Source organism: Podarcis muralis, chromosome 11 (assembly GCF_964188315.1).
Source record: "Podarcis muralis chromosome 11, rPodMur119.hap1.1, whole genome shotgun sequence".
Classification (NCBI taxonomy): Eukaryota; Metazoa; Chordata; class Lepidosauria; order Squamata; family Lacertidae; genus Podarcis; species Podarcis muralis.
In genome coordinates, this window is record NC_135665.1 from 25834216 (window position 1) to 25848968 (window position 14753).

The following is a 14753-nucleotide window of genomic DNA, read 5'->3' on the forward strand; positions in this document are numbered from 1 at the left end:
TTAGGAGGATGAAAGGTTAACTCAAAGGGGGCTCAGGGGAGCGCCTTACTCGGAACTACCTGTTCATGGATTGTTGCAGATCGCCACTGGCGATCACCCCTCAAATGGACATCAGCAGGGTGTGGTTTGGTGCGAAGGCTGATTCGTGTGTAAACAGCCCTTTCGTTTGCCTTCTGGAGGAAGGTCACCTGGGCTAGTTTCCCGGTAGCGCAGCGTAAGCAGGGCAGCTGCTGGCGGAGGGCGAGGCGAATGCCCTTTTAAGAATGAAAAATAGCTCCAGAAGGACCCCTGGCTTCTACTTCTCTCGATGCAAATAAATGTGAGAGGGGAAAAAGAGGTTTTCAGGTGAATCCCTTTGCCGCATTCCGCTAAATACTTAGCAGAGAGGTCTCTCCGGCTGCGTGGATCTTGCTTTCAACTGCGCTACCCATGCAGGGCAACCCCTTAAATAAACTAATTTAAAGCCGCACCGCCGACCCGTCATTCAGCGGCGCAGAAAAGCATTGGTGGTGGGAAAAAAAGGGAGGATTAAAAGCGGAACAAAGCAGCTCAGAAGTCTGTTTTCCAGACTGCTAAACTTTCAAAATGTTGATTATACACCGTGTGCGAGATTAGACTTGCAGCCTGTGGTTAGATCCCCCCTGATCTCGCAAACACCCACCCTCCCTCCAGCAGCTGGTGCCGCAACCCCGTCCACTGGAACTGGGGAGGCGGCTTTCGTAACCACTCGCTCCCCCGATCTCGCAGGGAAGGAAAAGATCTCTCTCCCCCAACACGATGCTGCGCCGTCTCCCGCGCGGAAACGGTTACCTGCGGCACCGAGGGAACCACTCCTTGTAATTCAATTAGTCAGGTTTTGCAGAAGGCGGGGCTTGCGCGGGGTGTCGTCTCTTTGGAACGCGGGGGGGGCGGGGCGCCGGGGAGAGGCCACGCCCCTTTCCGAGGCACGGAACCCAATCGCATTGGAGAGAACGCCGGGGAAGAAGGCATCTGTAAGCAAACAGCAGCCCGAGCCGTGACTGGCTGCTCCGGCTCACTCCCCCCCCCCCCCGCCAACCTCGCAAGTAAACTGCATGCAAAAAAAATCCCACATGATCGAGCAGCAGCAGCAGCGCCTTTGCTCCCAGCTAGCCGACTGCGCCTCTTCCGTGCGCGCGCGGGCGCGCACCCCCGCACCTCCACCAACGGAGGCTCTCTCTCTCTCTCTCTCTCCAGATTCGTCTCCTGACACCCAGACGCATGTGGATGTGTATATATATCTCTCTCCGGACACATCCCGTGTAGGCATCGATGCAGCTGTCTGTTGCGCGCAGGCACCGCCAACCCCGCCGGCCGCCTCGCTTTGCCTAGGCTGCCGCCGCCGCCGGATTTACACGCGAGGAAGAAGCCGGTCGTTGCAAAAAAAGAAAGAAAGGGGGCGTGACTATTTAAATATGTTTCCCCCCCTCGTAAATTCTCTCTCTCTCCCCCCCTCCTCCTCCTCCTCTCTGGCAGTCTGTTGACTTCTGCTTCTCCAATCCTCGTTGCGTTTCCCGATCCCTGCTGCTTCTGCGTTCGAGTTCTGCTTCCTTCGCTCGCCGGAGTCGCGAGAGAGACATTTGCCCGCTTCTCTCGGCGCTGCTGCTGCAGACGGTTGAGAGCAGCTGCCTGCTGCCGGGCCAGACCCCGAAGGTGCCTCCCGCCCGAATGTAGTCGTCGGCGAGGGAGGCTTCTTCCTTCTCTTCCCGCCTCCTCTTCTCTTTTGCAAAGTTGACGTTCGAGGGGCGACTTGGACCTTGCCCGGCTCCCCGAGACACTTGGCGAAGCTGAAAGGGAGCGAGACCGCCGCCGCCTCGCCTCGCCTGGAGGGCTGGGGAGAGGGCTCGGGCAGCAGCAGCAGCAGCAGCAACTCCTGCCTTCCGACAGACGAGGCGCCGGCACCGCGAAGCAACAGCGGCGGAGTTGGCGAGGGGCGCGCGCGCTCTCTTCCCTTCTCCCTCAGCCGCCCCCTCCTCCCCAGCGAGGGAAGCCGCTCCTGAGGCGATTCGGCGCTGACCTATCCTGAGGATTAGCCAACTCCTGCGCGGCATTCCGCCCCCTCCGCCCCGCAGTCCGGGCTGGGTCTTGTGGATTCCTCTCGCTTGTTGGTCGCCCGTCACCCAGGAAGAGGGGGGGAAAAGAGACGAGAGGGCGAGCGAGGCGCCTCAACTCCCCAACTCCAGCGAGCGAGAGGCGCCTCAGAAGTGGACTTCTCCTCACTCCTCTTCATTCTCTCTCTCTCTCCCCCCCCCCGCCCCGTTTCCTCCGAGGATTTCCTGCCCGCTTCTCCTCAGCCGGCCTCGGAGCGATCCCTTCAGAGCCCCTCGCGCCAAAAGGCGGGAAGAAGGAGGAGGAGGAGGAGAAGAAAGGCGCCTCAGAGAGAGAGAGAGAGGAGAGAGGGAAAGAAGCGCGAGGGCGGGCGAAAGGAAACCCCTCCGGCCAAAGGAGGCTTGGCCCGCGGGGCCGCCCATCGTGGGCGCTGGACGGGGGCCGGGCCGGTGCATGTCTCGCCCAGGACTCGCCGCCTTGAAGGAGCTCCTGCCGCCGCCTCAGCCTCCGTCGGCTGCTGCTGCTGCTGCCCAGTTCCCCCGGCCGGGGCGCGCAGACTCCCTGAGGATCCTTCCGCGGCGCAGGCTTTCCCCCCCGCGGGGGAATCTCCTGGCGGCCCCTCGCCCTTCTCTTTGTGTGTGTTTTTTTGGTGTCTTGTGACTCCGGTGTGGCTTTGTCTCCTTCCTCCCTCGTTCTCTCCTCCTTGTCGCCGTCTGTCTTTTGAGAAAGGAGCGCCTTGCCTGCCTCCTTCGCCCCTCTCTCTCTTTCTCCCCACCCCCCGATTCCCCCCTTGTGCTGCTGCTGCCGCCGTGTCTGTGTGTGTCTCGTTGGCCGGGAGTGATGTTGCACGTGGAGATGTTGACGCTGCTCTTTCTGGTGCTCTGGATGTGCGTCTTCTGCCAGGATCCCAGCTCCAAGACGGTGGCCGACCGCTACGCCGTCTACTGGAACAGCACCAACCCCAGGTAAGGAGGGCGAAGGCGGCTCTCAGGCCGAGCCCTCGCCGATGCTGCTCAGGGATGCCGGGCTACCCGGGGCAGCGGCAGCTCGAGGATCGGATGTAGGAAGGGAAGGGAGATGATGGGCTGCCTTCTCCCTTGGAAGCCCCAGCCGTTGGGCATCCTCCAGCGGGGGAAACCCTCGCTTGGAAGAAGGGGACAAACTTTTCCTCCCTGCTCTGTAGTTTCGGAGGCAAAGCCCTGCGCCTTGTTATTTCTGGGTTGCATCAGCGCAGCTGATTTCCAATCCTTGGCTGTTGATCGTTCCTAAGGAATGCGCCTCTTATCTTAGGCACGCATCTCTTAACTTGTAGTGAATCACTCCTGAGAGCAAATAGGTGAACTCATACACCCAGGAAGTGTGTGCCTGTGATATATATGTGTGTGCTTCCCTTAGTACCTTGCTACCAGGGTTTTTTTTTTTTTTTGTAGATCTTTTTTTCTTTTACTCTAGCGAACTTTTTCCCCCCAAGTGTCTACAGGGAGAACATCAAACTTGTTCAGCGTCTTACGACTTTTGCCAGAGTGGTTCTGTTTTCGTTAGACTTAGTTTTTGTGGATTGTGGTTGCCTGTAGCCACATGTGGCACCTGTTCTGTGTCAGGGTTAGAGTCAGTAAAGGAGAAGTACTCCCCTTGCCTTCCAGCTACTCTTCTTTCCATCTGTTTGCCTGGGATAAGAGTGTATGAATCTTACTCTTAAGCTGACTTGGGTTAATTGAGTAATGATATCCCCCAAGTTTGAAATGTTTCAGTGCAGCCAGATGATCCCTAGACTTGCAGGTTTCTCATGGAAAAGGGCTTCTCAAGCTGTCAGAGCAAATTCAAGTCCAATGGTTGGTGATGCTCTCACAATGCAGAGGAAATCTGCTGTGAATCTAGACTCCTTTATGCAGAGAGTCAGCATCACCAGGAGATGATACTGAGAGCTTGAGAGAGGATCTTCTCTTATGGGAGACATGTTTAATAATAAAACTACCGTATTTTTTGCACCATAACACTCACTTTTTTCCTCCTAGAAAGTAAGGGGAAATGTCTGTGCGTGTTATGGAGGGAATGCCTACGGGTGGCATGCCTACGGATTTTCCTCCTCTAAAAACTATGTGCATGTTATGGTCGGGTGCGTGTTATAGAGCGAAAAATACGGTAATTTAGGACAAAGTATCCAGTCAAGATTGTGTAAAAACAAACTTTCACTGTGTTCCTTTGTTCTATTTGCATTTCGATAAATATAGTAAGTGCAAATAAAATCTATTTTGTTATTGTTTCTAAACTCTCCCATCAAGATTTTGCTGAGCTGCTCACATCTCCCCCTTTTCAGTAGCAGAAATTACAATCTTTTCCCAGTGCTGCGCCAGTATGAATAAGGCACCTCAGTACTTTAGGAGTTGTTGTTTTTTTGTTGGAGAGGGGGTTGCATTGTTAAAGCGGACAAGTAATTTTTCTTAGGTCTTCTAAACCTATCTTGCTACTTCAAGTGAGTTTCTGGTCATTTTATTTTATGTTATCTTTGTGCTATGCTGCTGATTTGGCTGCTTGAATTGAGATTAGCACATTGATTTCTGTCGCAGGTCATGTTTTTTTATAGATCTGTGGTGCCTGCCAAAGTCTGTTTTGCTCTGTATGTGAGAATGGCCTCAGAATATATGGTGCCAAAGTTAAAAACTGCTTGTTAAGCACCTTGAGTTCAGTAGACAGTTTGGCGTGTTAATTTTGTGTGGGGTACTTCAAGCAAAACAAACATTAATGCGGTGGTGTGTGTGGCAATTAATACTGTTCCTGCTACTTAATTTTCTTGGTGACAGTTATTAACAGTTGTGTTATCAAAACCTGCCACCTCTCTCCCATCATATCAAAGAGAAAACTGCAGCCACAAGTAAAACTGGTCAACTGTTACAACAGGCAGAAATCTGGAAGCTCCCCCCCCCCCCAATATGTCTCTTCTTAAGGGTGATTGTCCCATCGTAGAATAAAAGTTAAAAAATGATGTGTATTTGTTGAAGATGGTGAAATAATAAACCAAATTCACCTACTGTAGTTGTGAAACGGAAATGTTTGCTGCTTTGAATTTTACCAAATGACTTGCACATGTTGCTCTTTTGCGAAAATCAAAGCATGCTATCAAATGTTTGCTTCTCTGCCTGTTATGGTATTAATTAAAGATGTGATGTAGGTACAATACTTCACTATAAATAATCCATGGAACATTGGGGTCAAAACTAGAGCGTTTAAACCAGTGAACGTGGATAATGCCCATTTAAATGATAACTTTTGTGCCAATAAAATGGTGTGTAAGAGAGAGGAGATAAAAAAATAGCAGAGGAGTAATGAGTTACAGAACTTTTTAAAGGTTGATGTGGGAATAAATTCCTGAAACTAAGGGTTTAGAACACTGTACTATTGAAAGTGTTTAAAACTATAAGGCTCTTTCACAGTCACTATAAGCTCATAATTAACGCAATATAATTAGTTTCTTTTCTAGAATTGTTAACATATCTGCATGCTTTATGTTCACTGTTTGCTCTACTGAACCTGAAAAACCTTGCTTCATAAGATATTAAAAGTTAAGAGAACTTGCCATGTATTTTTATAAATCATGGTTAAGGAGAAGAAGTACTACACCCATAATGGTATTATTTTTTAAAAGATGCCATCACAGGTTACAAGAATGAGTTTTTTAATTAATAAACTGGGCAACTCTTAAAAATTACAGAGTGATAGATGATGGCTATCACTTGACAAACAAAATACTGTTTTTAATGTATTGTACTTCAAATCTGGGCAGGGGTACCTTTACCTTGTTTACCTTTTTACTTCAAATCTGGAAAACCACAAAAACTTTTGAGAAGTAATTCAAGTGCAAAATATTTCTGTAAAAGAACACTTAATATTTTGTGCGCAATTTCTGAAGCTTAATGTATATTCCCAAAAAGCTCATTTATTTAGATTTTATATAATCCAAGCATCATATATAGCATCAGAGAAAAGACTTCAAATTAAACAGATGAACAGTAAATGACTTACCACTAAGTACTTTCGGTAAGAAGCCCTTTTACTATATATATATATGGGCCTCAATATGGTGCAGAAGTTGGTACACTTAAGTTTTTATATGGTCAGTTTTTATATGTATATGGTATACATATGAAGGATGGACATAATTTTTTCAGTAGTATTTGAATATTTTAGTAAAACTCTTCATCATGAAAGAGAAGCAGATCTTGGAATAACTGTACCTAGTTTTCCTTTCTAATGTAAGTTAATTGAATACATACAATTGTAACTAATATCAGTTAATAGTAGCGGTTAATCAGGACAGTAATTGTAAGTCATTTCTAAAATGGTTGGGTGATTTTACTTTAGGAAGTATTTGGCAAGTTGTCCTAAAAACTATGATGTACATAGTTTTGTGACTATAAATGACTATATATGGACATCAGACTTTATAGCTATATTTATGGCTAAAACGTGTACATTGAAGAATTGTATGTAGAACAGTTGAATGCTGTTTGGAACCCCTGTACAATGATTGGGCAGCTTTGAGAGGTGAAGTATAGGCTTCTGAAGCAAATGAGTATTATGTTTCCTGAAAATTGCATAAAGAAATCATTTTCTGTTTTAGGGCTTTATCCTTCAAATACTTAGTGTGTCAAGCAAACACTGGCATTGCAGATGGTCTACGATCCCTAGTGCTGGGTTTTGCACAACTGTCTCCCCATTGCAATATCTAGATTATATCAGGCTGCATAACGTACAAAAACTACTTAACACTGCTTGCTTATATAAGTAATTACGTTAAAGTCAAACACGCATTAAACCTAGGAATATTTGTATACCTATAAATAAAAACTAATTATATTTCCACACTGGTGCACGTGCAAGCTTGAGTAAAAAAATTACACTTTTAATTATGCATTTTGAGAAATAGAAATTTTTGCCAAATGGCGCTTATCTAATGGACAGTGCAGTCCTATGCATGTTTACACAGAAGTAAATCCAACTGTATTCAGTAGAGTGTAATGTGTGTATGATTATAGTCTTGGGCTGCAATCCCATGCACACTTGGAAGTAAGTTCTGTTAAACTCAATGGGGTTTACTTCTGAGTTAGACAGCTATAAAATCAAATCATCAGATACACTAAGACTGGTTGCCACAAATATTGCTTTATCAGAGTTGTTGTGAAGGAGACTGCATAAGTGTAAAATGCGCCATGTATCGTCTTCAAAACACTGTAGATTTTGTTGCAATGAAGAGGGCCTGGTCTGACTTGCAAACATTTGATATTAGTTTTTTCCTGATACAAGTCTCACTGAAATTAATGGACTTAAGTGCATTCTTAAGTTGAACTTTGCACTTAATTCCTTCACTGTGTAACTCAGGCCTTAAAGTAGGTTAGCTTTCAGAGATGCTATTGCTGTTGAAAGCTTTCAGTTTTAACTGAATTTGGCAGTTTCTCAGAAATATTCAGCCCAGTGGTTTGCAGAGGGGTTCTACTTTATTTTATTCTTGACGCTTGTAGTTTTATTTCCAAATCTTACATCATTTCTCTGTGTATTATTAATACTATTGTATGAAAAAAATGCCTTTGTGGATAAATAGGAAGACCTAACTTTGTGTAGTATGAACCTATGAATATTTTCTCTAAAGTCCCACTATCTTAAGTGTTGTAGGGGTTGCAGTCTCTATTTGAAGTAGATATATAGGGTTGCAATGTTAGTTTCTTAAGAAAGTCTATTTATGTATAAGGAATATTAATATTTCAAATGCTAATTTTATTGGCAGCTATAATCTGGAGGGACTGCTGTCTCAAAGTCAGTGAATTTCTTCTGATTAAAAGTGCAAAGAAAAAGCATTCAGTAGGTCGTTGAATGCAGTTTACTTGACTGTGTTACCCTGAAAATTGTGGCCCTGAAAGGCCTTTGGTATTTTAAAATGGACTTCCCATACTGTTCAGCTTCTCACTTGGAAACCTATCCAGTGAGCCATAGCTATATGTGCCTTCCTCTTTAAAGGAGATGGTACTGACTAGAGGGATGAAAAAATATCACCTGCCTAATTATTTTCCCATTTTACCCTTTTTCAAGGAAGCAAGCAAATTCTTAATGGTGATATGTCATTGTGTTGGACACAACAGCCTAATCTACTGTGAGGGGCAGACAGGCAAATATGCTCCTTTCTGTCCTTTTCCTCAATATTCCAGCTTATGCTGGGATGAGAAAACAAATGAATGCAGTGAGTCCATCAGGAATCCTGACCTTTTTGCTTTTGATGACTTAAAGATGAGACATGGCTACATACAAGGACACTGTTGTAAGGGGAAATGTAATGTTAGAGAGATACTGAACTGAAAAAATAAAAGAAGCAATAGTGCTTCTAATATAAATTGACAAAGTATTCTCGTTTCTTAAGACCCAAGCCTTTTATAGGAATATTTGTTAACTTGGATTTCAGGTATGCCTTTTGTTTGTTTACAAACTGAATAGGCACAGTTCAACAAAAGTTAAATACTGAACATCACATTCCCATTCTGGTCTACCCCAAAGTTAGCCCCATTGAGTTCAATGAAGCTTACTCATTGTGAGTATAAGATTGCAGCCTAAATCCCAGTGATTTTCATAGCTCTGTTTCAGTAGAAGAGTTAGTCTTTGAATATTTACCATTGTAATCAACAGGACTTGAGTGCTTCGCCTTGGCTGCATCATGACTTTTATTTATTGACTGGGATCCTAAATTGACAGCTGTCCTCTCATTATTTTGTATCTTGCTGTCATCAGTAAGTGTCTAATGTATATGAAACTATGGGCCTCTGCTGGTTGTTAAAATATGACTCAATATAAAATGCATTACATTGCTAAAGTATTGGAAATTTTATTATTAGTATTAGTATTATAAAACCTATACAAGAATAGATTATGGGGCGATTCTCTTATTACTAGGCGGGAACAGTACTTAGAGATACTTATGACTATCCAAGATGATAAATTCAGCTCATATTACTACTAATTTTTATTAGATTGTATTAAAATGCCAAATAAACAGTACCTTATATGTTAGCTATTCGGCATATATTTATTCAACTTCTGGAATTGTTTTAACCTAATTTTTCAGAGGTTGACAGTGATGGATTTACTTTTGAGAACAATTTCCTTTTGTATACATTTCTCTTCCATTTATGTTTAAATGTGTAGTCATTGTAGACGCTGAGTTTATAAGAGAAATATTTTTAAAACCACTTTCTAGTGATATTACAACTGTTGAAATATAACTCGAGTGTAATACCCGTCATCATACACAAAAATAGTATTTCACATTGTTCATCTTCCAACATCTGAATAGCACTGGATGAGCTTTGTATACATTGTAATAGAATCAACTAGAGAATAAGTATGTACTCATACTTTTGTCCCCTCAAAAGCAGAAAAATGAGAACTAATGTGTGATGTTCAAGTAAGTCAAACTCGGAATAGATAAACTGAAATTGATTGATTTTGGTGGGTTTACTCTGAGTATGACCTACTTGAAAATAAAATAAATACCATTCTCCTTTTACAGTGACTATTACAGCACTAATCATAAAGACACATTATAATGTCTTCTTTCTGTGTTGCCATCTTTGATATAGTTGACTGTTGACTGATGGACATGTACTGTCAAATTCTTATTTGTCATTCCAGCGGAAAATAAAATTTAAGTCAATTTTTTGTTCTTAAACCTTACTAGAAGTTCAGAGTCTAAATTTGAAGTAAAAACCTGCTGGTGTTTTATCTTCTGACTGAAGAGCTTTTGTCTTCCGTAAGTTATTGCGGGGGGGGGGGGGGCGGGAAATCCAGTATCTTTCTGAAAAATGCAGTGAATGAAAGAAGTGCTCGGGAATAAATAACTGAACAACAATTATTAAAACTACACCAATAAGTGGAGATCCTGGGGGTGACTTGTATGTACCCAGTTCAATTGCTGCCTATATCGATTCCTGAGTTAAAAGCATACATTGATTGGGGAATTAAGTGCAAGAGTTGATGAAAGAGAAAATACTGCTAGTATATGTACCTGCAGCTGCCCCTCCCTGACTTCACTTTGACTTTCTCTTGCGTGTAATCCCCAAACCTCTTTTTAAAAAATAAAATAATGAACTTGGAAGTTTAAAGAGAGGTTTGAGGATCTGGACTGGATTGGGGCAAGCGAGGGGGCAGTTTATGATGGGGAAACACTGGGACAAAAAGTAAGTTGTCTTGTAGCTGATGGCTCTTAACAGAGCTGTATAAAATACTGCTAGGCAATTTATCATCAGTTTAGAAGGAACAGATATTGAGTAACTGCTATATGCATTTTGTATTATATGACCAATCCCACAGATTTCCAATTTGTGCATGTGTGTTCATGCCTGTGTGCGCACACACAATTCTTAGGCAAGGAGCTGTGTTGCCAAACTGCTGATGCCATTTCCAAGGCTAGTTTTTACTCTCCAATTTAATTCAGTTCGCGTCAAGCTCTTTTTGAAACCTCCATTTTGGATGGCTCTATTCTATTCAGCTCTTGTGAGTAGTGAAATGGGGAATGGAAAGACTACATAGACTAAAACATTAGATGTTTGGTGTTCTGAATTATACAATACAGTATATGTATGAGGTCTCTATTTTGCCTTTGAGTTTGCTGAAACCGTACTGAAATGCTATAGCATAGCTTTAGCGCTGCATATTAATTCAAAGTCATCTTGTTCTGTGTTTAATATGCTGTTTTCGTCTAGTTAGCTTTTTGTTTGAATACATATATTTTTAACAAGTAAAACTGGCTTTAGTTTAACATTGGACATAATTTCTGCATACTCGGCAAATTTCCCCTTTATTCCTATTTCCTATCATGAAGGAAACAACATTTTAATTTTTAAATATATGAATAGCAATTAATATGCTAGAGCACAGTGAATATTAAAGTACAATTTCACACATACAAATTTGGATGGAATCCTTGGCCTCTATTCTGTCATAGAAGTACTGCTACTTTATACCATACACTATACAAAATAATACGATGGTTTTGCTTTTAACATCTTATACTTTGCTTTGGGTTTGTCTTATTATTCCAATTATTGGAGTGTGTTGTAACATTTGGTGGTGAGCTGTTTCCTTAGAGGCAGAGGAATATTGAACAAGAGAGTAATAGTCAATATATCAATTATCTAGTTTTCTCATTCCAGGTCAGCTTATTTTGTGAACATAATTAAGTATATGTTTGGGTTGCATTGTTTACTGATTTGGATAGGACTCAAGCAATGGTTGAAGGTTGGCTCACATTGAAAAATGGAATTGCCTTCAGATTCAAAAATATTCTTTCTGCCTTGGATCCAGATTCCCCATAGGGTGGCATCTCCCACTGGGGTTGGGAGCGGCTGGAGAAGGGGAAGGTGCCTTTTGCATATACCTTCCCACACCCGTGCCCTATTGAACAGTGTTAGAAGAGGTGTTGGATTTTGTAGGGGGAAGGGGGAATTTATTTTGTCTTGCAGGAGTTGGATCCACAATTGGATCTTCCAAGAACAGAAGGCCCTTTCCATTGGCATAATGAACCCATTATTTCTTTACAATTCCCAAAAGATGCATAATATATGCTGATCGTAATAAATAATCACCAAAACAATTGTTCACATTTCGTTTCTCAAACCTTTTTGAGTTTTATAAATTACCAACTTACAGCCATATCCTTTGTCTAGTTTCTTGGTCCAAGCCTTTAAGTTTGCCATTTGTTTCGTGAATATGTAGAATTCTGTCAGTACTAAAATGGCAACATTGCAGTATTTTGTGAGGCTAATAACATGTAAACTTAAGCACGATTCATTTCAGTGGATTCACTGTTGAGATAATATAGAAATATATGCTGGTTATCACCGAGATGGCATTAGATATATTCCTATAGAGTGAATGTCAGTATTTGCAAAATCCTTCATTAGCACTACTTTGGACTTAAAAAAACCAGATACCCACATATTTAAAATCTTAAAACTATTGCCTATTTAGCCATACTTGGCTTAATAAGGCAGGATCTATCAGCACTGCATGTGCATGTGTTGTTTCATGAGAGAGAGAGAGAGATGTTGAAATCTGACACATAAGCACAGCATGGTTGCTGCATTGGCACATAAAGTCCCCTGCAGCCACCAGAATGGCAAACTGCATATTTTTTTTTATGTTACTGATATGAAAGACAGCTAGATGCTGAACCCAGTATTGATTCCACAGCTATTTGCAAGCTTTCAGCATGATGGTCAACAATACAACTTAATAAACCTACTACTAAGGATTATGCTTGATGTATCTAGGGGATTTGTAAACTGCTGCATAGATTTTCTCCCTCTTGGGTTAGGATTCTGTGGTAATTCTTCCTGGGAGAAGAATTTGTAGGATAACTTACTGAACATTGTGAAGGCAAAACTCTTGCAAGAAAAATGCTGTTGCTATTGTAGCCTTTTTTAAAATAGAAAGATAGATACATTTGTCAACAAGAAATCAAAACACTTGTCTAAACAGGCTTCTGCCTTCTGCATCAATGTGAGCGCTATTGTTTCCTGATTGTGCTACTCTTGATAAACCCATCCAGAAGCAGAGCCCAGAAAAAGTTCTAGGACTCCATGTTATGGCAACAGCCTCCTTTATTTGTTTACTCTTGTTGATTCAATACAGTTTACATCTTTTTACCATTCTTTGGTAGCTTGGCTTATTAAAAATTAGTGATCCATCACTAAGAGGGGTACAGTACAAGTGGTGGTTGCTTCTGACAGGGTTTTTGTGCCAAGCAACAGGAAATAATAGGGATGAAAGAGCTGCCAAAAGTGTGTCTCCCAGTTGCTAATTAGGCGAAAAAGTACCTCCACAACTAGAAGAGCTGCCATGGCAGGCAGAGACAATTTCTTCTAAATATTGAATAAATATTACTGAATGGCAAATTAAAGGGATACGATAGCCCAATGTAGTTATAACTGTTTATGGAGCTTCCCTTCCCATCAGCTGGTTTTTTTGAAATGTATAATGCTCTTGGGGGGGTTAGTGGAACAATGTTTATCTTGCTGACTTTATCATCAATTACTTGAACTTTTTAACAAGCACCAACTTTAGTATCACTAAGGAATGTATTAGTGTAATGTTAGTAATGGGGGGAAGGGATGTAGTTCCTCTCTCCCAGTCATTGGGGCAATAATTGACTATGAAAGTAAAACAAGCTATATATTTATTTTAATTTCTGGTATCCAAGGCTGCCAATCACTCCTGGCACAGACCATGCAATGGCTGCAGTGACCATAATTAGCACGGTTCCCCTAACAGTGGGAAAGGCAGGGGGTGCTTGCAGAGCTATAGCTGTCATGGGAACGATTAAAACAACTAATTGCATATTGGGCTGCTACCATTTTCAGACTGGCATTTTAGAAAATCATCAAATTCATGCTATACACGCTATTTGACTCGATGAAGCTGTATCATGTTACTGCCTGATTTGCTGTTGCTTTTTTCTACAAAATAAAAACCAGCTAATTTTTGGGTGATTTCAAGATTCCCCGCCCAATCCATATTTATCCTATCCTGTATGGTTGCTGTGTTTCAGATAGATTATATAAATAGATAAAAAACTAGTAGACAGATTAAAAATAGACTAGTCGACTAAGGGTGCAATCTTTTGTTTACTTCCCTTGGAGTTAGTCCCATTGAAACTAGTGGAATTGTGAAGATCATTTTTTCTTCTTGAATGCATTTTTGGGGGTCTTTAATATTTATTTATTTTTATTTCAGCAATTTATATTCCCGTTAATCACCGTAATCTCTAAACTAGGGGTCAGCAAGGTTTACCTCGCCTGGGCTGGTTCACTCCAGCGGAGATCCCTCTGTGGACCAGATTGTGCATGTTCATGAATGTGTGCGCCTGTGATTTCTGGTGTCTGTATTTGCGCAGACACGATTTCCGGTGCTGTGGAAGCGAATCCCCATGCCGCGCCGGTTTAGCACAGCACGCGGGGACTCGCTTAGCAGGCGGCTCGGTTTGGGGGCGACTTGTGGGCTGGTTAAACAACCCCCGTGGGCCACTCATGGCCCATGGGTCTTAGGTTGCCTACCCCTGCTCTAAGTGATGTACAAGTAATTCAGTACAGTAAAGATCAAAAATTAAAAGTATTAGAGTTCTGTTAAAATACCTGCTGGAAAAGAAAAAGCTGGAAGTTCAATAGTAAGGGGTCTGTCTGACATTAGTGGAAAGGGAGTTCCTTAAAATTGGACCCACAATTCTGAATCACAGAATCATAAAATTGTAGAGTTGGAAGGAACCCTGAGGATCATCTAGTCCAACCCCTGCAGTGCAGGAATATGCAGTTGTCCCATATGGGGATCAATCAAACCTCCAAGCTTGGCGTGATCAGCAGCACACTCCAACCAACTTGGCTATCCTGAATGCACGGCTCCTGGTGTAAGCTTTTGTATAAAATTGCTGTCTACATGTGTAATCATACAGACCGCTAATGGGGCAAATGTGAAGGATGTTATAGTTGAATTTAAACACAAAGTCAGATGCTTAGTTTCTCATCCATTGGAATGGCGATATGGCCGCTCTTGGGTTTCTGTGACTTTCATCTGTAGAAAACAATGCCAAGCCTATTTCTACTTTTTATCTTGTTCCATTTAGACTGCAATTTTTAATGTATTTATAGGACTTA

General features: G+C 42.3%; 1 protein-coding gene across 2 annotated transcripts in view; it reads left to right on the forward strand.

The window, feature by feature from the left end:
- Positions 1-1072: 1072 nt before the first annotated feature.
- EFNA5 (ephrin A5) overlaps positions 1073-14753 on the forward strand; it is a 222679-nt gene continuing 208998 nt past the window's right edge. Inside the window, exon 1 of one of the 2 annotated variants that reach the window (XM_028748931.2) lies at positions 1073-3032. In XM_028748931.2, the coding sequence (XP_028604764.1) occupies positions 2908-3032 (125 nt within the window). In that variant the 5' untranslated portion in view covers positions 1073-2907. The remainder of the gene's footprint in view (positions 3033-14753) is intronic. The other variant, XM_028748929.2, reaches the window with a different exon arrangement.